Source organism: Theropithecus gelada, chromosome 3 (assembly GCF_003255815.1).
Source record: "Theropithecus gelada isolate Dixy chromosome 3, Tgel_1.0, whole genome shotgun sequence".
Classification (NCBI taxonomy): Eukaryota; Metazoa; Chordata; class Mammalia; order Primates; family Cercopithecidae; genus Theropithecus; species Theropithecus gelada.
The window spans coordinates 127,893,018-127,915,802 of NC_037670.1; the positions used below are offsets into that span (position 1 = coordinate 127,893,018).

Genomic DNA, 22,785 nt, shown 5'->3' on the forward strand with positions numbered 1-22,785 from the left:
GGTATTGATCTAATTGCCTATTCCATAATTTTCCTAAGACTGGCACTGCATATTCATAATTACGACTAGGGATACTGAACCACTTTTTGAATATTCATAGAAATTATGCTCAGTAAAGTTGTTATTTTCATTATTATTATTACTTTTTGAGACAGGGTCTCACTCTGTCACCCAGGCTGGAGTGCAGTGGCATGATTACAGCTCGCTGCAACCTCTGCCTCCCTGGGCTCAAGTGATCCTCCCACCTTAGCCTCCCAAGTAGCTGGGACTACAGGTGTGTGCCACCCCGCTTGGCTAGGTTTTGTACTTTTTGTAGAGATGGGGTTTTGCCATGTTGCTCAGGCTGGTCTCAAAATCCTGGGATCATGCGATCTGCCTGTCTCAGCCTCCCGAAGTGCTGAGATTAAAGGCATGAGTCATTGCACTCGGCAAATTCTAACTCTTTTGGAAAATTTTATATATCTATATTTTGCTATATAGAACCTTTCTATTTCTCTATTCTTGACTAACAAGAATTTCTCAACCCTTTATCATGTTGGATAATTATTTTAGTGTCAAAAATATTATAATAAAGTATAGTGCTAAAAGAATGCTATTTATGGCTAATTAATTGCACGTGGAATTACTGCCACTACATCTGACAACGGATGATGCCAGGAACAAAAATGACAAATATGCTAAAATTAGAAATCTCAAGATAATAAAACCTACTGTATTTAAAATAAAAGAACTCATTAGACTGAATGAGAGGATGAAAATATGTTCAAATAACAGAACTCTCTGGGGAGAAAGCATGCTGTATACAGGTGTGGGGATGAGGGTTACAGGTTCTGTTGACGAAGGTGAGACCCACATGTTGGGAAAGGGACAGTCACACTAAAGTTCATGAAGAAAATGGAAGCAAGGCTGTCTTTATTCTAGTCAAGTTGAGGAATGTGTGGCATAAGCTCCAGTCTCCAAACTCTGATGTTGCTCAAGATATGTCCTATGGGCTTTTTAGTGTGATGTTGGATGTCTGAGGGTGCAGACACATCAAAATTCAGGTTTTTTTGTGGTTACTAATTTGTATTAATATGGTTTAAGTTTAATAAGATGAGAGAGAGGCTGAGATTGAGATTACTTAGTTATTTTGGGGTGACCTAATCAGAAGGTAGATAATACTAGAAATGAAGCATCATGAGATAAACTGTCACTGGCTGGTCCTTTATAGTGCCTTTGACTCAAAGTATGGTCTGAGACCAGCACCTGCATCACCTTGGAACAGGTTTTATAACCTGTGATGGTTTAAAAAATATGTCCATACATTCTTTGACACTCCTCCCTTCAAAAAGTGGAGCTTAATTCTCCTCCCTTTGAGTGTGGATAGTCTTAGTAACTTGCTTCTAATGCATAGAATATGGTGGAAGTAATGGTGTGTAACTTTGGAAACAGTCATAAAAGGCATTGCCGTTTATTCCTTGCTCCCTCTCAGATCTCTTGCTCTGGGGAAAGCCAGCCTACATTTAGTAAGGACATTCGAGCAGCCTATGGACAGGTCTACAGGGTGAGAAACTGAAACCTCTTGCCAACAGCAGAGAAGAACTAAAGACTTTTGCCAACAGCCATGTAAGCGAGCCATCTTGGAAGTAGATCACCTACCCCTGGCTAAGTCTTCCAGTGACTGCACCCCTCCTGCCTTTTGTCTTGACTGCAACCTCACCAGAGACCCTGGGCAGAACCATTTAGCTAAGCTGTTCCCAAATTCCTGACGCACAGAAACTGTAAGATAACAAATATTTGATGTCTTAAGCTACTTAGTTTTGGGATAATTTGTTATGTAGCATACCACTCCAATCCTACTAAATCTAAATTTGCATTTTAACAAGCCTCCCAAATGACTCAGGTGCACATTAAATTATAAGAAACATGGCTCAGGAGGTGCATACTTCATTTGGTTTCTGCCTTTCTCCTCATTAGCTTTTTAAGGAGTGCCACATACACCTTCAGGCAGTAACAAGGTCTAAAGAGATGAGGGCCCCAATTCCAAAGGACAAAGAAGGAGAGCCTCCCAGATAAGAATGAGAGGGTCGAGGAATGCAAGAAAGGGAAACAGCAATATACATATCTCATATCACTTGCGAACCTCATTAGCCATGTCATCTAACACACTGTATATCTGAATAAACCAGGCCCTTTAACTCATCTACCGAGTGTTCAAGGCATGTGAACAGCAGCTCCATCTGCATTCTGCCCAGTCTTACTGAAAATAGCATAATTTTGATTTTAATTCCAAATATGTAAATTGATGCTTCAACTTGAGTAAGTAAAGAATCTCTACTTTCATCACTGGAAGAGATTTGTTCAAGGATTTAAGCAGATTTACATTTTAACAACCAGTTTTCAATAAAAGGCTAAGAAATGCCCGTGGGATGTGAATTATGTGGCCGGCACTGAGTTTATGAAAGTGGCTCAAGACTAGCTGAGAAAAAGTTGCTTGTTACTAAAAGGATACTGAGGGCAATGTGCATCGCAGGGCAGAAAACAGCACTTGTAAACAGAAGGTCAATACAGAGCAAAGACTCCTGTCTATATTATACGATAAGCAGATGCTTTCTATTCTAACTTGCTTAGGATTTATTTTTTTAGGTCATACATAAATAAGGGTATGGATTTGTAATTTTCAGAAGGGTTATACACAAAAATTTCCCTTATATTTCAACGTATCAAATGTCACTTCCTTGGTGAGCCCCCACTCAGACTATTTTTGAGTCTAAATCAGCACCTCCCACTGCATAAGTTTACTTTCCACCTCACCAGGCTATTTGTTTCTGTCTAACCCTTACAATCTAACATTTTCTGACTTATTTCCTTTCTTGATTGCTTACTACCTGAGTCTTCTCACTAGATTGTAAGCTCCCCTGAGGACAGGGATTTACCCTTAGGTGGTCATTAGTGCCCCACTGGTTCTTCACCCTCTAGTGCATGGTAGGTTTATGCTTCTTTTCCCCTTCACCACACTTTCTCTTTCCCTCTGCCACATGGCTGGCAACATCCAGAATCTATGCGGCAGCCACCTCATTATTCTGGGTGCTGGAATGAGGACCTCGGGTGACCCATGAAGAAAATGTAGCACAGGGAAGAAACCATTTTATTTTAGCCCACTGATATTTAGAGGTTTATTTATTATTGCAGCATAACCTATCTCGTCATGAGGGACATATCTGTCTTTTGGTGATACTGTATCAACAAAAGCACCTAGAACAATGTCTGGCTTAGAACAGATTCTTAATAAATATTTATTGAAGAGATTACAGAATGCAAAAACGGTCTATAAAACCTTCTATACTGCTTCAGTAAATAGATGACTTGGATAATTACTAGACTAAAAGTACTGAGATATTCAGTAAAAGTTATTAAAGCTTTCAGTTAGTGATAAGACAGCCAAGGAAATGGAGAGCTGATGAACACAGCTGTTGGTAGCTCTACTGACTAATAGGTACCATTTAAGCCAATGTGTTTTACACAGTCATACTGAGATATTAACAAACTTAGAAGGTGCAAACTCTTCACATGTTGCTGAGACCACGGTTTGGAGGAGGACACATCTGAGAAACCTGTGAATTTTGTGCAAGGAGTCAGTTCACATTTAAGGTCCCCTAAGGAATTATATCATATCTGTAGAGCTCCTACAGGCCACCTATGCTTCAAGCCTTTTGCATTTCTTTCAGAACGGAATTATTTGAGGCCGAAGATGGTATGAGTGCCTAGGGAGGGTGGAGTTCGGCACAAGGAGAGAAGCAGTATAGTATGATGGTTATGGCATAAATTCTGGAGCCAGCGTGAGTGCTTTGAATCCCTGCTCATCCACTTATTTAGTGCACGATCATAGGCAGGTTACTTGACCTTTCTGTGCCTCAGTTTCTACATCTGCAAAATAGAACTAATTATATTACTTATGGCAAAAGAGTAGGCAGGAGATAAAATGAATTAACACCAGTAAAACACATGGAATAGTGTCTTGCATATAATAAGTCTCAGTAAAAGATAACATTTATTATTGCCAAGAACTGCTCCTCCTACACAAGGATTCTGGTCTGCCCAGAATATAAGTTTATGGGTGGAACTAGACTTTGATCTGCATTCAGTAATGCCCCGTGCAAACAAGTCTCTAGCGTCCATGCTAAATGTAAGAGTCTCCGATATTGTTTTAGGATTTTTTTTTGTGTGTGTGCCTCCCTATGGATAGTATAGAGCAATAGGGTTCCCTAAAACAAATGCCACTTTGATTCTGCCTACACCCAGAGCAGACATGATATATTTCAGGCCTAAGGATCTGTATAAGAAATCTTAGGGATCATGGCTCTGTGTAGCTGCCGATTCTACAAAGCAGAAGAGAAGAGAAGGAATGATTCAGGGTAAGGAATCAGTTTGCAAAATCCTGGCCAAACTTTGGGAGGAAAAAGGACTAATCTGCCAATAGTAACTGTAATTTCCAAGGAAATATAGCAGCTTACCTTCATTTCTAGTTCTTGGTTTGATGCAGGTAATACCTGAAGTTTTGCTTCCAATTTGTATATAAAATTGAACGAGTCTGGGGAATAAAAACTTCAGTTTACTTACAAATAAGAGTTCAGAAGAGTTTTAACCATTTGCATTTTGATACTTTAGAAAAAAAACCTCCTGTAATTATTAGGTACTACTTTCAAACTCAAAGGGAATATGACAAGCAGAAAACACATAAATTATAGTAAGCTAATTCAGTAACCATTTAGAAAAAGTTAATTAATATGACCATTCATTTTATTCTGTAATAATGATCTAAACAAAAAGAAACCATTGAATATCACTTCATTGTGACAGTCTGCTATAATGTAATGGAATTACTAAAATGGAAATTTAAATTCCTTAAATCTAGTTAACACTATCATTGGAAACTCAAGATTAAGATTTTTTTTTATTATACTTTACGTTCTGTGATACATGTGCAGAACGTGCAGGTTTGTTACGTAGGTATATACATGCCATGGTGGTTTGCTGCGCCCATCAACCCATCATCTACATTAGGCATTTGTCACTCAGGCTGGCATGCAGTGACACAATCTCAACTCACTTCAACCTCTGCCTTTTGGGCCCAAGTGATCCTCCTGCCTCAGCCTCCTGAGTAGCTGGAACTACAGGCATGCACCACCACACCTGGCTAATTTTTGTATTTTCAGTAGAGACAGGGTTTTGCCATGTTGGCCAGGAGCTGGGCTTGAACTCCTGACCTCAAGTGATCCACCTGCCTCAGTCTCCCCAGGTGCTGGGATTACAGGTATAAGCCACCACATCCAGCCAAGATGAGGAAAAATCTAACTTAAGAAGTTGAATACCATTATTTGTTTAGAGTCAGATTACCTGTCAGTTGCTGATTTAGACTCACTTGGCTAAATTTTTCACAGTGGGCCTTCAGTCAGTATGACGTAAATTATGCCTCAGTCCATAGTGACCGACAGAGAGTACCTGCTTGACAGGCACACCTCTGAGAGAACAATGCAGATGGAAAGGGACGGAAATTGAAGGCAGAAAAATGACACAGGACCCCAGTTTTGTGAGGAGAGCTAAAAATTTTAAACATTTTTTTTCTATTTCCTTTGTTCCACTTCTCAAATAATTTAATTGCTCTTTTAAAAAGCAGTTTTATTTTAGGTATACTATTATTTCCTTTGATCTTAAAAACCAAACAGTTCTTTATTTTACCAGTAGGTGTCAGTGTAGGCATTTAATATTTCTGGGCACCATTTTCAATAAGTGAATACAAATCAACTTAGATAAACGAGGATGCATCATTTTCGGACATAGAATGTAAGGTTGGAAAAATCTTTGTTTCACACAGCACACACTAAGAATAATATCAAATGGTTTTCATAATAATATCAAACTTTAGAAAATCAAGCTGGCATACCGTAGACACACAGGCCTTGGTGATGACCACACATGGATTCATGAATTGCGGCATGGTTTTTGTAGAAACCACCTATTTTATTGCAAAGCTAAAGTTATCTTCATTTTTACGTATCATAATCTATATACAGAAACATTATTGTATAAATTCTCAATAACAGAACAGAATGTTTTAGGTTAGACCACATCGTGTGGTAAATAATATGTTTGTGAAAAAGCGTACTAGTTAATACTTCTTACCTGATGTTCCTGGTGTCCAGAGGGACCGTCCTGGCTTCCCTTTTCCCAGGGCCATTGAAGTAGAGAGATTTGCCATCGTTAAGTGTTCCACAGCCAGTTCCAACCTGGGCGCCTGTTATCTTGTACCACAGAGGACTGAGCTTCCCCTCAAACCTATCGAACATCTCATTGTGATTGGGGACATTTGACACACAAGTTCCTTGTGCCGCTTCAGAAAAAAAATAGAGAGGAGAGATGCTTTGTTGGAATAGTCAAACATGAGAAGGTCTATTCAACACATGGGCAAATGAAGAATGTCCATATGGATTAACATTGGGGAGAGAGACCACATGAAACTTTGTATCTCACAACTGCCGGTCTGAAAGACAGCCATCACTACCATCATCAAAAACACTATTCTGCCTCTGTAAGTTTTTATTTTTTGATAGAGACAGACATTGGGAAGACATTGGGAACCATACATTTCATAGTTCCTGCTGCTGAGGATTTGTGTAACCTGAGAAACAGATTTCATTCACAGTAAAATTTGCTCATTTGTTGTCCTATTCTAGGATCAGTAGGGGCAGTCAGTCTCAAATTAAAACAAAAATCCTTGAAACTGTGAGGGACAGCTCTCCCCGTAGAAGGCCTGCAACAACATATGTTTGTCTTTGGTCACGCGCCAGATGAAGGCTGGAATACTGAAAAGCTGGGAAGAAGCCTTTTGAAGTTGTCTCCAGGAAAAATAGAAAAAAAAAAGATTTTGAAGCTTATAATATTTTCTCCAATTTTACTCTTTAATCTCAGCTCTTTTCATTTTTGCTTGTAGCAACATCCAAAGGTCACTGTGGTCAGAGATACTTTTCTCATAAAGTACTCTTTTGGCAGACCTGGGTTTATCATAAGATGCATTTTTATTTTAAATGTGTAAAATTACATTTCCTATAGATAGCGACGTAGAGGGCTCACAGAGGCCGTGCAGCCATGCAGCATGTGGTTAAGAGCTTCAGTTTGGGGTCTGGAGAATGACTGCCAGGGTTTGATACTCAGCTCCAGCAACTCCCAGCTGAATGATCTTGGGAGAGTTACTGTGCCTCAGTTTCCTTAAATATAAATAGGGCTTCCAGCACTATGACAGAGTTATTGTTAGAATTAAAGGGGATGAAATAAAAAGAACCTCAATGTCTGGCATGAAGTAGGATCTCAAGCAATATGAATTATTACTGCTATGAATAATAAATCCTCTTAAGGAAACAAAATTTGTATTAGCATGTTTCCTTTCTGGGGCAGCTCAAAACTACAAAATATCCTAGCATCTCACGTGCCTGGGTTGCGAATTCCTACAATTCCCAGACTTGAAGAATAAATTCAGAATTTCTTTCTTTGGGAGAATAACGTGAAACACAGCAACTAGAGATGACTATTTTACAATAAAACCCTCAGACACATGTATTTAGCCTTACCAGTATACCCCAGGTCACAGAAACACACTCCTGAAATGCAGTCCCCATGGCCACTGCAGTAACTGGGACAAGGCTCAGATATGTACACTCCATCTAAACCAAATGGAGGCACGTTTTTCTGTGAGCTGCTCTCCTGGATCCATCGGAATCTGGTCTTGCTGTTGGGAAAAACAACACACCTGTTTCTTGTACCAACATCTCATATCAAAGCATTGGAATATAGAAAAATTCAGGAAAATTCAACAGAGACTTAATATTTATTTCAAAGTCATGTCTGCTTGACTGCACTTAACCTTCAAAAGGTGTCTTTCTCTCAGACCTTTTTTTTTGAGATAGCATCTTGCTGTGTCACCCAGGCCGGAGTGCAGTAGGGTGATCTCAGCTCACTGCAACCTCCACCTTTCAGGTTCAAGAGATTCTCTTTGGGAGGCCGAGGTGGGCAGATCACAAGGTCAGGAGATTGAGACCATCCTGGCAAACTCTGTCTCTACTAAAAATACAAAACGTAGCCGGATGTGGTGGCGGGTGCTTGTAGTCCCAGCTACTTGGGAGGCTGAGGCAGGAGAATTGCTTGAACTGGGGAGGCGGAGGATGCAGTGAGCTGGGATCGTGCCACTGCACTCCAGCCTGGGTGACAGAGTGAGACTCTGTCTCAAAAAAAAAAAAAAAAAAAGATTCTCATGCTTCAGCTTCCAGAGTAGCTGAGATTATAGGCATACGCCACCATGCCCAGCCAATTTTTGTATTTTTAGTAGAGATGAGGTTTCACCATGTTGGCCAGGCTGGTCTCAAACTCCTGGCTTTATGTGATCCGCCCACCTCAGCCTCCCAAAGTACTGGAATTAGAGGTGTGAGCCACCATGCCCAGATTGATTTCTTTTTCAGCATAAATGTTTGAATATTTTCTCACCTTCTGCTCTTTTAGTAATAAAATCCAGAAAGATATTCCATTATTTTACTTAATTAATACTTCACCCTGCTGTCACGCTCAGTTTATGGATATCTGCAGAAGAGGCTGTTTGGGAACGTTTGAAACAATCTTTCTTTCTTAGGACAGATAAGAGAACTCTGGCTATTTGCTGTTGACATGCTTCAGGTGGGGAAGAGTTAAGTTCGTACTGACAGCTCTATTCACCTGTGCCTTCCCTCCCTTCCTCTTCATCTCTCATCTTTAAATCACAAACACCAGTTTTAACTGCCAATGAACAAAAGAAGGACCTGGTCCGAGTACTTCAAAACCCTGGAACACTAGAGGGCTGGGCTACTGCCCAGTTCTTCATCTCCTAGAACAATAGTTTTGAGGTTGCCAAACTAAAATTTGTCCCAATTGCTTTCCAATTTTTAAAATACATCTTTTCTTTTCCAACATATGGAAACACACACACACACACACACACACACCCCCCTGTGATTTCATACCAGGGAACTATCTCTTCCTTCTCAGTTCCGCTATAATCAAAGGATGAAAATGTATTAGTATATCTACATTCCAATTTATTTTGCTGCCAATATTTATAGACTTTTGAGTTAATCCAGCTTCTTAGTACACAAGCATAAATCATCTTAAAGATTAATGAAGATTGCTAAAACCATAGATAAAGACGGCTCCCTCTCCCCTCTATTATTGTGAGGATAACATGGCAAGATCAGAATGGATTTCTTTTTGGCTCTTCAAGTGGCTTTGGAAATTTGGCAGCACTGAACCATAACCTTGGCTTTTTTCCTCCCTTCATTATTTTAAGTTACCTACTCATGGCAACTTTATAAACTGTAACTAGTAATGTTGTTTATTAGGTTTAAAATTTTTTGAGATAATTGCCTATTAACGTAAGCCCCAAGCCCCAGTTTCAGTGTAAGAGGAAGGTAAACATACAAATATATTTCCTTTGGAGCTAATTTGAAATATATTGGTCTTATTCTTTTTAAGGTAAAAAGAATTGAATTAAATAAGTTTAGAAAAACAAAGCAAAAGCAAAAAAAAATAAAAAGGTACAGTTGTCTTAGTGTCATGGACCTTGGGAAAATTCCTTCCCTTGGAGCTGAAACATTATTCAGCCTCTGAAGGTATCTGTCCTCTTGAAGGAAGTAAAGGGAAATAATGAACACCAGCATTTGTCAACTACTCTTAAGGAAAGTGTTAAGGCCTCTATGCCTCTTCCAAAAGATAGACTGCATGTTTGTGATAAATGAGGAAAATATGCCAATTCCCTAATACAAGTCCTCTTGGATTAGAAGTCATGCTTGCTTCTTTTTTATGTTGCTATGATAGAACCCAGAGAAACATGGATCCACAGCATCTGTGGTAAGGGAAGTAATGAAAGAGAAAGGAAAACTTCTTTCCCCCACCCCAGGCTCTTTCACTTGGGCAAGATGAGGGCATCTCTCCATCAGTTGCCCCATTTCATGGAAGAAACCAGCTCGGATTTGGGCCCAGAAGCATTCAGAGGGTTGAAGAATCCTAAGTTTACGTAGAATTTTAGAAAAAGTTTTGGCAATTGGATACTGAATGAAGGACAAGTGAAATCCTTTGACCTGTCTCTGATTCTTGGGCTCTTACAGATTTTATTATAAGAGAATCAAGTTCCGATTTGGCCAGAGTGAGGAGGTATCCTTGTTTGCAGTTATAGATCCTAAGGCTCCTATAGACCCAAGAAGCAGAATGCACTGTTACATGTTTGAGAGGGTAAAAGACCCCAGGAGCTCAGTACTAAGGAATACTTATTTAGATTTAAAAAAGAAAAACACCAAAAGACTAATCATTTGGTTAACAGGGCGAGTCCGGTATGTGGTGAATCATAGCTGCGGGTCCTAGATAGAAGACTGTATTTCAGAGTGAAAGGGGAAGAGATGGTTCCTTTTTCCCTTCTTTCAATCCTTGCTAGTTTGTTTTTTGTTGAAAGGTGCAACTCAAAGCAATAAAGATTTCACTGGCCATGACCTCAGCACGCTTTGCTTCATTTCCATTTCTCCAAGTTATGCCTGGTTCCCGATGTCTACGGCCACTCTGTTCTCTTCTCGGTGGCAAAATCTTGGGATTGAACACAAGCGATTTAGCAACCTCAGGGTTTCTGGAATAGGTGGAAGAACTGGTAAAGAATTTATTATAAAAACTAGTCACTGAGAGACCATCAGAAGAAGGAAGGAAATAAGTAGGCTAAAGTTAAGTTAATAACTATGTCTCAATTCTATACTTTTAAAGTAGAGGAGATACAGTCTTGCAATTGTGACTACTAATGTATTTGTGCATATGTTCTATTCTTGCCTTTTCAAGGAGACACAGAATGTGGAACAATGATTTCTTAAGTAGCACTGGATACATTTTGGAAAAATATGAAAAAGGAAGGTGTCTTCATTATAGCTAACACTTACTGCTGGTCTTTATTCCTTATTCAACATCCCTTCATTCAATTTCTAAATTAATTTAGAAAGCATCTACAGCACGCTAGGTGCAGTACTAATGCTAGTAATACTATGAGGAACAAAACCCAGACATGCTTCCTGCCTTCATGTAGCCCACAGTTAAGTGAGGAGACACACTTAAACACCTACACAAATGCACCTGTGCAACTCTGACAACCATTAAGAAGGACATAGAGAAGAGTATCTAATAGAGGTCTTGACTTGATAGGAAGGTCTAGAAATAATTTAGAGGAAGTAATGATTGAGAGAAAGAGTTTAATCTTATGTAATTTTATTAGAAATAGATCATAGCCCAGGTGCAGTGGCTCACGCCTGTAATCCCAGTGTTTTGGGAGACCTAGGCGGATCACTTGAGGTTACGAGTTCGAGACCAGCCTGGCCAACATGGTGAAACCCCCATCTCTACTAAAAATACAAAAATTAGCTGGATGTGGTGGCACATGCCTGTAATTCCAGCTACTCAGGAGGCTGAGGTGGGAGAATCACTTGAACCTAGGAGGTGGAGGTTTCAGTGAGCCAAGATCATACCACTGTACTCCAGGCTTGGTGACAGAGTAAGACTCCATCTCAAAAAAAAAAAAAAAAAAAAAAAAAAAAAAAGTACATAATAGTGTGATTTGACTATTCTATTCAAAAAGCATCCCCTTTTGTTTTGCATGTCCCAGATAAGGAGAAAGAAGAAGATATCAATCTTTCTCTGTTTCCTTCCCCAATTTTCATTTTTGGTTGGAGGATGCCTGAGTGAATCAATTTCTACACCCGTACCCTTCCATCACCACACAATTCAATGTGATGTTGCATCTGCCTCTCAAACTAGGAAGGTTTCTGCTTGTCCTGTGCAGAGATGCAGGGTATTCTGCAGAATACTAAGCAACTTTTTTTCTAGTCCTGCCCAGAGACAGCCACTTTTTGTACTCTACATAGGATACCTAGAGCAGGCTGCATAGCATACTGCCTGGATGGGGATGTCTCTGAGAGTTGTGAGAGGTATACCAACATATTTTCACCATCACCAATGTGTTTTCTGTAGGCAAGAGCCCAGTGAATTAATATGAGCACAAATGGCTCCTTTGAGAAAATCAGCTTAGACTTTTTTCTGAAAGAGCAATTTTCTTGTAACTATTATAAGCATGTTTGCCTCATGGCAAAACAGCTCCGAATTTTAACAATTTTAACACTTAGAATTCTCAGTTTTCCAACACTGCATTTGGAGATATCTGAGTTTAACATATTGCAGAACGAGCAACAACAGCTCATTTACTTGGGGTAAAGTAGAAACATATTTACTGTTCTTTAGTTGAGGGCTCTTCATCACAAATGCCATCAGCCAGCAAGCTGGATGGTATCCAAATTAACCATGACGCTGGATTCTAATGATGAATATTTTGTCTTCCAAAAGCTGAGGTCTAAGAAAATATTGATACATTGGGAGCCTCAAAATACTGGTTCACTTTGTGATGCTAAGGACAATCTGCTCTTACTTCTCATATGTGGCTTTACCAACTGGGTTATTCCACCCAACATCAAACACACCTCAGTTTCAGATTCAGCTATATATTTTATTACTTAATTTTTTTTTATTTCCATAGTTTTTTGGGGGACAGGTGATTTTTAGTTAAATGGTTCTTTAGTGATTTCTGAGGTTTTATTATAGCGTACCCATGACCTGAGCAGTGTACACTGTAGCCATTTATCCCCTCACATTCCTCCCCAACTTCTCCCTCTGAGTCCCCAAAGTCCACTGTGTCATTCTTATGCCTTTCCATCCTCCTTCAGCTGTAAATTTATTATTGGACTTCAGGGAAATGAAACAAGATTTGTATTTCTTGGCTCCTCATTGTATCATTGTAGCAATGATGTGCCACTTGATGTTCTCCAACTTCATGGCACATTATACCGATCTATCTGGAAGAGCTGCAGTTGGGCCACAGTTTTGGAAAGTATGGAGGGAGGAAGGCAGTACTGGAGGTGAGGAGTACAAGGGCTGCACAGTTGGAGATGGGCAGGAAGCAGGATGACATAGCTATGTAGCTGCAAACACAGATATGTTCTTATGGAAAAATAAAGATGTTCTCAGGGGGTGAAACCTGGAGAGTACAATCAAGAGCTAAGAAGAACAGTGGATGAAGGAACCACTGTCAGGGAACAGACCCGTCTTAATCATTGGAACGTTCTTGTCCTGGACATTGTTCTTAGAGGAGGGAGCCCTAGTAACAAGTCTCTTGCTGCATTTGGAATTTCTGAGGGCCAGTGACTGCTATGTGCTTCCCATTCCTTCCTTTTCCATTATTATTATTATTACTTTTGAGTGGGAATGTCTATTGTGGTTATCCTGCTGTTGTCTCACCATTTTATGTTGGGTAAGGGTAAAGTAGATTACCTGTCTTTACAGGTCTAGAGATCAAGGACCCACATTCACATCCCAACCTGATGGAGATAATACAACCAGGGACTTGGTGTCTGGTGCTGAGATGGGATGATAATTTGGGGAGTCTTGGGAGGACAGTGAATGCATTTTTTAAGTGGAAGAGATGTGAATTAATGGGCCTAAAACAGACCATGGTATATAGTTACAATAATGCCTCCCACTTAATCACACTTTCTTTTGTATATGCTCCTCTGCAGTACAACTTTAATGCACTTCTTATTAAAAAAGGAAGTCTCTTTAGCCACCTTTTAAATCTAGACTGACTTTGTGACTTGTTTTGACCAAAAGGATGTGGCAAATGAGATGAGGCTTTGCAGTTACTTTTCCTCTCTTGGAATGCTAGAGCCCACCTAACTGAAAAATATTGAGATGAAGACAACATGGAGAGAAAGGTCCAGCTGACCCAGACTCCTACCAACTCATCAACTGAGTGCAGCCAGATGATGGAGCCCAGGAAGACCAGCAGAAGAACTGCCCAGCCAACCCCACAAAACCATGAGAGATAACAAATCATTATCATTTTGAGCTCTTAAATTTTGGAGAAGTGTGTTACATAGCAATAGGTAACTATACAAATATAATCCTAGGCTCTATTGAGGAATCTAAACAAAAAGTAAGGAGGATTTTTCTTTAATTAATTAATTAATTTTATTTTATTTTTTATTATAGTTTAAATTCTAGGGTACATGTGCACAATGTGCAGGTTTGTTACATATGTATACATATGCCATGTTGGTGTGTTGCACCCATTAGCTTGTCATTTACATTAGGTATATCTCCTAATGCTATCCCTCCCCCCTTCCCCCCACCCAACGACAGGCCCCAGTGTGTGATGTTCCCCTTCCTGTGTCCAAGTGTTCTCATTGTTCAATTCCCACCTATGAGTGAGAATGTGTGGTGTTTGGTTTTCTGTCGTTGCGATAGTTTGCTGAGAATGATGGTTTCTAGCTGCATCCATGTCCCTACAAAGGACATGAACTCATCCTTTTTTATGGCTGCATAGTATTCCATGGTGTGTATGTACCACATTTTCTTAATCCAGTCTATCATTGATGGATATTTTGGTTGGTTCCAAGTCTTTGCTATTGTGAATAGTGCCGCAATAAACATACGTGTGCATGTGTCTTTGTAGCAGCATGATTTATAATCCTTTGGGTATACACCTAGTAACGGGATGGCTGGATCAAATGGTATTTCTAGTTCTAGATCCTTGAGGAATCGCCACACTGTCTTCCACAATGGTTGAACTAGTTTATAGTCCCACCAACAGTGTAAAAGTGTTCCTATTTCTCCACATCCTCTCCAGCACCTGTTGTTTCCTGACTTTTTAATGATCGCCATTCTAACTGTTGTGAGATGCTATCTCATTGCAGTTTTGACTTGCATTTCTCTGATGACCAGTGATGATGAGCATTTTTTCATTTGTCTGTCGGCTGCATAAATGTCTTCTCTTGAGAAATGTCTGTTCATATCATTTGCCCACTTTTTGATGGGGTTGTATTTTCCTTGTAAATTTGTTTAAGTTTGCCTAGGTTTTCTTCTAGGGTTTTTATGGTTTTAGGTCTAACATTTAAGTCTCTAATCCATCTTGAATTAATTTTTGTATAAGGTATAAGCAAACGATCCAGCTTCAGCTTTCTACATATGGCTAGCCAGTTTTCCCAGCACTATTGATTAAATAGGGAATCCTTTCCCCATTGCTTGTTTTTGTCAGGTTTGTCAAATATCAGATGGTTGTAGATGTGTGGTATTATTTCTGAGGGCTCTGTTGTGTTCCATTTGTCTATATCTCTGTTTTGGTACCAGTACCATGCTGTTTTGGTTACTGTAGCCTTGTAGTATAGTTTGAAGTCAGGTAGCATGATGCCTCCAGCTTTCTTCTTTTGGCTTACGATTGACTTGGCAATGCAGGCTCTTTTTTGGTTCCATATTAACTTTAAAGTAGTTTTTTCCAATTCCGTGAAGAAAGTCATTGGTAGCTTGACGGGCATGGCATTGAATCTATAAATTACCTTAGGCAGTATGGCCATTTTCATGATATTGATTCTTCCCCTCCATGTGCATGGATGTTCTTCCATTTGTTTGTGTCCTCTTTTATTTTGTTAAGCAGTGGTTTGTAGTTCTCCTTGAAGAGGTCCTTTGCATCCCTTGTAAGTTGGATTCCCAGGTATTTTATTCTCTTTGAAGCAATTGTGAATGGGAGTTCACTCATGATTTGGCTGTCTGTTTATTGGTGTATAAGAATGCTTGTGATTTCTGCATGCTGATTTTGTATCCTGAGGCTTTGCTGAAGTTGCTTATCAGCTTAAGGAGATTTTGGGCTGAGACAATGGGGTTTTCTAAATAGACAATCATGTCATCTGCAAACAGGCACAATTTGACTTCTTCTTTTCCTAATTGATCACTCTTTATTTCTTTCTCTTGCCTTTGTCCTGGCCAGAACTTCCATCACTATGTTGAATAGGAGTGGTGAGAGAGGGCATCCCTGTCTTGTGCCAGTTTTCAAAGGGAATGCTTCCAGTTTTTGCCCATTCAGTATGACATAGGTTTGTCATAAGTAGCTCTTATTATTTTGAGATATGTTCCATCAATACCTAATTTATTGAGAGTTTTTAGCATGAAGGGCTGTTCAATTTTGTCAAAGGCCTTTTCTGCATCTATTGAGATAATCATGTGGTTTTTGTCTTTGGTTCTGTTTATATGCTGGATTACATTTATTGATTTGCATATGTTGAACCAGCCTTGCATCCCAGGGATGAAGCCCACTTGACCATGGTGGATAAGCTTTTTGATGTGCTGCTGGATTCGGTTTGCCAGTATTTTATCGAGGATTTTTGCATCGATGTTCATCAGGGATATTGGTCTAAAATTCTCTTTTTTTTTGTTGTGTCTCTGCCAGGTTTTGGTATCAGGATGATGCTGGCCTCATAAAATGAGTTAGGGAGGATTCCCTCTTTTTCTATTGATTGAAACAGTTTCAGAAGGAATGGTACCAGCTCCTCCTTGTACCTCTGGTAGAATTTGGCTGTGAATCCATCTGGTCCTGGACTTTTTTTTTATTGGTAGGCTATTAATTATTGCCTCAATTTCAGAGCCTGTTATTGGTCTTTTCAGAGCTTCAACTTCTTCCTGGTTTAGTCTTCAGAGGGTGTATGTGTCCAGGAATCTATCCATTTCTTCTAGATTTTCTGGTTTATTTGCGTAGAGGTGTTTATAGTATTCTCTGATGGTAGTTTTTATTTCTGTGGGGTTAATGGTGATATCCCCTTTATCATTTTTTTATTGCATCTATTTGATTCTTCTCTCTTATTAGACTTGCTAGCGGTCTATCAATTTTGTTGATCTTTTCAAAAAACTAGCTCCTGGGTTCACTGATTTTTTGAAGGGTTTTTTGTGTCTCTATCTCCTTCAGTTCTGCTCTGATCTTAGTTATTTCTTGCCTTCTGCTAGCTTTTTTAATGTGTTTGCTCTTGCTTCTCTAGTTCTTTTAATTGTGATGTTAGGGTGTAAATTTTAGATATTTCCTGCTTTCTCTTGTGGGCATTTAGTGCTATAAATTTCCCTCTATGCACTGCTTTAAATGCGTCCCGGAGATTCTGGCATGTTGTGCCTTTGTTCTCATTGGTTTCAAAGAAACTTTATTTCTGCCTTCATTTTGTTATGTATCCAGTAGTCATTCAGGAGCAGGTTGCTCAGTTTCCATGTAGTTGAGCGGTTTTGAGTGAGTTTCTTAATCCTGAGTTCTAGTTTGATTGCACTGTGGTTTGAGAGACAGTTTGTTATAATTTCTGTTCTTCTACATTTGCTGAGGAGTGCTTTACTTCCAACTATGTGGTCAATTTTGGAATAAGTGTGATGTGGTGCTGAGAAGAATGTATATTCTGTTGATTTGGGGTGGAGAGTTCTGTAGATGTCTATTAGGTCTGGTTGGTGCAGAGCTGAGTTCAATTCCTGGATATCCTTGTTAACTTTCTGTCTCGTTGATCTGTCTAATGTTGACAGTGGGGTGCTAAAGTTTCCTATTATTATTGTGTGGCAGTCTAAGTCTCTTTGTAGGTCTCTAAGGACTTGTTTAATGAATCTGGGTGCTCCTGTATTGGGTGCATATATATTTAGGACAGTTAGCTCTTCTTGTTGAATTGATCCCTTTACCATTATGTAATGGTCTTCTTTGTCTCTTTTGATCTTTATTGGTTTAAAGTCTGTTTTATCAGAGACTAGGATTGCAACCCCTGCCTTTTTTTGTTTTCCATTTGCTTGGTATATCTTCCTCTATCCCTTTATTTTGAGTCTATGTGTGTCTCTGCATGTGAGATGGGTCTCCTGAATATAGAACACTGATGGGTCTTGACTCTATCCAATTTGCCGGTCTGTGTATTTTAATTGGAGTATTTAGCCCATTTACATTTAAGGTTAATATTGTTATATATGAATTTGATTCTGTCGTTATGATGTTAGCCGGTTATTTTGCTCTTTAGTTGATGCAGTCTCCTCCTAGCATTGATGATCTTTACATTTTGGCATGTTTTTGCAGTGGTTGGTACCGGTTGTTCCTTTCCATGTTTAGTGCTTCCTTCAGGATCTCTGTAGGGCAGGCCTGGTGGTGATAAAATCTCTCAGCATCTGCTTGTCTGTAATGGATTTTATGTCTCCTTCACTGATGAAACTTAGTTTGGCTGGATATGAAATTCTGGGTTGAAAATTGTTTTCTTTAAGAATGTTGAATATTGGCCCCCACTCTCTTCTGGCTTGGAGAGTTTCTGCCAGGAGATCTGCTGTTAATATGATGGGCTTCCCTTTGTGGGTAACCAAACCTTTCTCTCTGGCTGCCCTTAACATTTTTTCCTTCATTTCAACTTTGGTGAATCTGACAATTATGTGTCTTGGAATTGCTCTTCTTGAGGAGTATCTTTGTGGCATTCTCTGTATTTTCTGAATTTGAATGTTGGCCTGCATTGCTAGGTTGTGGAAGTTCTCCTGGATAATATCCTGCAGAGTGTTTTCCAACTTGGTTCCAATCTCCCCATCACTTTCAGGTACACCAATCCGACATAGATTTGGTCTTTTCACATAGTCCCATATTTCTGGGAGGCTTTGTTCATTTCTTTTTCTCTTTTTTCTCTAAACTTCTCTCTTGCTTCATTTCGTTCATTTGATCTTCAAACACTGATACCCTTTCCTCCAGCTGATCGAATCAGCTACTTAAGCTTGTGCATTCATCACGTAGTTCTCATGCCATGGTTTTCAGCTCCATCAGGTCATTTAAGGACTTTTCTACACTGGTTATTCTAGTTAGCCATTCGTCTAATCTTTTTTCAAGGTGTTTAGCTTCTTTGTGATGTGTTAGAACTTCCTCCTTTAGCTCGGAGAAGTTTGATTGTCTGAAACCTTCTTCTCTCAAGTCGTCAAAGTCATTCTCCGTCCAGCTTTGCTCCGTTGCTGGCGAGGAGCTGTGTTCCTTTGGAGGGGGAGAGGCACTCTGATTTTTAGAATTTTCAGCTTTTCTGCTCTGTTTTTTCCTCATTTTTGTCGTTTTATCTACCTTTGGTCTTTGATGATGGCGATGTATGGATTGGGTTTTGGTGTGGATATCCTTTATGTTTGTTAGTTTTCCTTCTATCAGTCAGGACCCTCAGCTGCAGGTCTGTTGGAGTTTGCTGGAGGTCCACTCCAGACCCTGTTTGCCTGGGTATCAGCAGCGGAGGCTGCAGAAGAGTCAATATTGTTGAACAGCAAATGTTGCTGCCTGATTGTTCCTCTGGAAGCTTCGTCTCAGAGGGGTACCCGGCCGTGTGAGGTGTGAGGTGTCAGTCTGCCCCTAGTTGGGGGTGTCTCCCAGTTAGGCTACTCAGCGGTCAGGGACCCACTTGAGAAGGCAGTCTGTCCATTCTCAGATCTCAAACTCCATGCTGGGAGAATCACTACTTCTCTTCGAAGCTGTCAGACAGGGACATTTATATCTGCAGAGGTTTCTGCTGCCTTTTGTTTGGCTATGCCCTGTCCCCAGACGTCAAGTCTACAGAGGTAGGCAGGCCTCCTTGAGCTGCAGTGGGCTCCACCCAGTTCGAGGTTCCTGGCTGCTTTGTTCACCTATTCAAGCCTCAGCAATGGTGGGTGCCCCTCCCTTAGCCTCGCTGCCACCTTGCAGTTCGATCTCAGACTGCTGTGCTAGCAATAAGCAAGGCCCTGTGGGTGTGGGACCCTCCAAATCAGGTGTGGGATATAATCTCCTGGTGTGCTGGTTGCTAAGACCATTGGAAAAGTACAGTATTAGGGTGGGAATGACCCGATTTTCCAGGTGCCATCTGTCACAGCTTCCCTTGGCTAGGAAAGGAAATTCCCTGACCCCTTGCACTTCCTGGGTGAGGCGATGCCTTGCCCTGCTTCGGCTCATGCTTGGTGGGCTGCACCCACTGTCCTGCTCTCATTGTCTGACAAGTGCCCGTGAGATGAACCCAGTACCTTAGTTGGAAATGCAGAAATCACCCGTCTTCTGCATTGCTCACGTTGGGAGCTGTAGACTGGGGCTGTTCCTATTTGGCCATCTTGGATTTTTCTTTTAAGAAGTAATTTATCTGTTTATCCCTGACTCTGTTTTCCTTCCACTGGTTAAGAGACGGTAAAGTCTAGAACAGCTGCCCTGGATCCAGAGATGGAAGTCACATGTTCAGGATGGCACAGCCAACTTGTCAACTGTTAACTGCTCACTTTTGGACCAGCATATGAGAAAGAATGAACCTCTATATTTTTGAAAATTTGTTAATCATTTGTGTTTGTGTGTTTCTCTGTCATAGTAGCTGGGTCTGTATCCTAACTAAAGCATATGGCAAGTCAAATTCTTAATTTCATGAAAGGTAGTAAATTCATCAACTCTGCCACCTACATAACACATTTTGAAGGCATTTGCATATCATTTTGATAAACTACAAAGAACACTAGCATATAAGGACAAATAAATTACTTATGAGTTGGAACCACTGATTGACAAACTTTCTTGAGACAGCTGGTGTTTAAAGATTATGTTTCAAAGTTTAGCAGATCAGCACAGAAACTTGCACATCCTTGACCAAACAAATTCCTTCCCTATCCAGGAAGTTTGCCTACCAAGGGCTGTTGTGTAATTTTTTGAGGTATGCACATCTAAGTAACAAGGAGGCAGAGAGCACAACCAGTTTATCTTGCCAGATGATGCACAGTAAACTGGTGCTAAGTTAGGTGAATGATGCCACAAACAGAATGGCCTCCAAGAACTTTATGAATAAGACATGTCTATAGATTGTTAAGCTTTTACCATATAAGTCAGAATGAGATAGGTTATGTTGTGGCAACAAACAACTCTCATTCTCTACGGTTTAACCTAGAAAAAGTTTATTTCTTGCTTATTTTATATGTCCAGTGTAGGTCGGCAAGGGTGTCTGCTTATTGTAGACACTCATTGAGATATAAGATTCATCTCAATACAAGCTTCCACAGAGCAGGGAAGATGGCAAAGTGTACATGGGCTCTTAAAGCCATATGTCTCATTTTCATTCACATTTCATTTAGACATGCCAAACTTTACAGGCTATGGGGAAAGTATAATCCTCTAGGGAAAAAGAAAGCTGGAAATATTGTTGAATGGCAATAACGAGCATACAAACCGTATGCTATGTCATCAGGAAGCAGTGCAAATAGACTTATTATATCATCTCAGTTCTGAACAGAAATGCCTTGACTGAGTCACGATTAATTGTTATCATGAGTGACAATTAATGTTGTTTTCTAGAATTCAATTAAGAAGTGCCTACTTGAAAAATGTTTATCTTTTGTAAAATGATATAGTTAAAAATACTGATCTCTGCGTTACCTCTTCTATCTAGTACAAGCATACATGCTATAAATTTATTCTGAAATACCAAGCCTAAAAAAAAGCACACCTTTAAAAAAATCAGAATGCATCTGCTTTCCTTTTATTACTCAACAATGGGAACTAAATGAGTCTATATTTTCTCACTTTGTCTGAGCTGCCAGGAAGCTAAGAGTTAATTTGTTGCCCCTTTCCTGAAACTAATTCACTTCATGTTCTCAGTCCATTGATTTCATTCTTCCCATTAACTGATTTTTAATTTATTGTTTTATTATTTATTTTAATAATCATTTAAATTGATCATTTATATTGTAAGATATCTCAACTTGTCTAAGTGTATGTAAGGAGGCGTTAAATCATTAACAATCTATGTGTAGTGACAGTCTGATATAATAATGTCTTATAACTCTTTTAGCCTTCAATACATTTTGTTCACTGCTGTACTCTCAGTGTCCAGAACAGCACTTTTGTACACGCACACATAGACGCTCAATAAATATTTGCTGAATAAATAAGTAAATGTGTCTTACAAGCATGTGCACGTGTGTGCTTGCGTGCACCCCCTGCCCCACGCCACACACACAGACATTTTGGAAATTTTGTCCCAGGGCTCTTTTCCTCAGTAGTCACTACTTCAACTTGGATAGGTATAACTAGACTATATAAATTCTTTTAAGTTATTGAGGTAATTGAGATACATAAATGTTCCCCATAAATTGCAGCCACAGCACATAAGAATGTAGGCTGATCATACACCCAAAAGACACAATCATGAACACCATAATCCCTAGAGTTGAAATCCTGAATGATGAAACTCCCTAAAACCTAAAATTTCTAAAATCGAAAATACCCCAAATCACAATTCCAAAAGATAAAAATCCCAAATGTTGAAGTTCTGAAAGCTTAATTCTGGGGAGGAGATCATGCAGGATTGTCACATCATGTTAGTTGCATCATGTTCGGTGGAACTATTACCTTGTCTTTATTTGAAAAATAAGTATGGTTTAAAGAGATGCACATGGGTGCCGAGTTGACAAGAGATGGACTGTGGAGTTAATTTCAGGTGTCAACTAGACTGGGTTAAAGAAAACCTAGAAACCTGGTGCAGCATTATTTGGGGCCTGTCTGTGAGGGTAAGTCTGAGTGGACTAGGTGGGAAAGATCTGCCCTCAGAGTTGGTGGCACCATTCAATTAGCCAGAAGGTGAAGAGAAAGCAAATACAGAAGGCAAACTGGTATCTCTCTGAGATCTAGGACAGACTTTTCTTCTGTTTCCCTGGTCATCAGAACTTCAGGTTTGCCAGCCTTTGGACTCCAGAGCTTACATCAGAGGCTCCCTGGGGCCTGAGGCTTCCAGCCTCTCTCTGAGAATTACACCATTGGCTTCCCTGGTTTTGAGGCCTTTGGACTTAGACTGAGCCATGCTACTGACATCTCAGGGTCTCCAGCTTGCAGGTGTCTATCATGGAACTAGTTAGCCACCATAA

General features: G+C 39.8%; 1 protein-coding gene across 2 annotated transcripts in view; it reads right to left on the minus strand.

The window, feature by feature from the left end:
* The window catches only part of RELN (reelin), a 520,317-nt gene that overhangs the window by 95,362 nt on the left and 402,170 nt on the right, over window positions 1-22,785 (minus strand). For both annotated transcript variants that reach the window (XM_025380191.1, XM_025380192.1), the window contains exons 29-31: window positions 7,605-7,762; window positions 6,163-6,370; window positions 4,494-4,570 (exon numbers count right to left, since the gene is read on the minus strand). In XM_025380191.1, coding sequence (XP_025235976.1) covers window positions 4,494-4,570; window positions 6,163-6,370; window positions 7,605-7,762 — 443 coding nt within the window. The remainder of the gene's footprint in view (window positions 1-4,493; window positions 4,571-6,162; window positions 6,371-7,604; window positions 7,763-22,785) is intronic.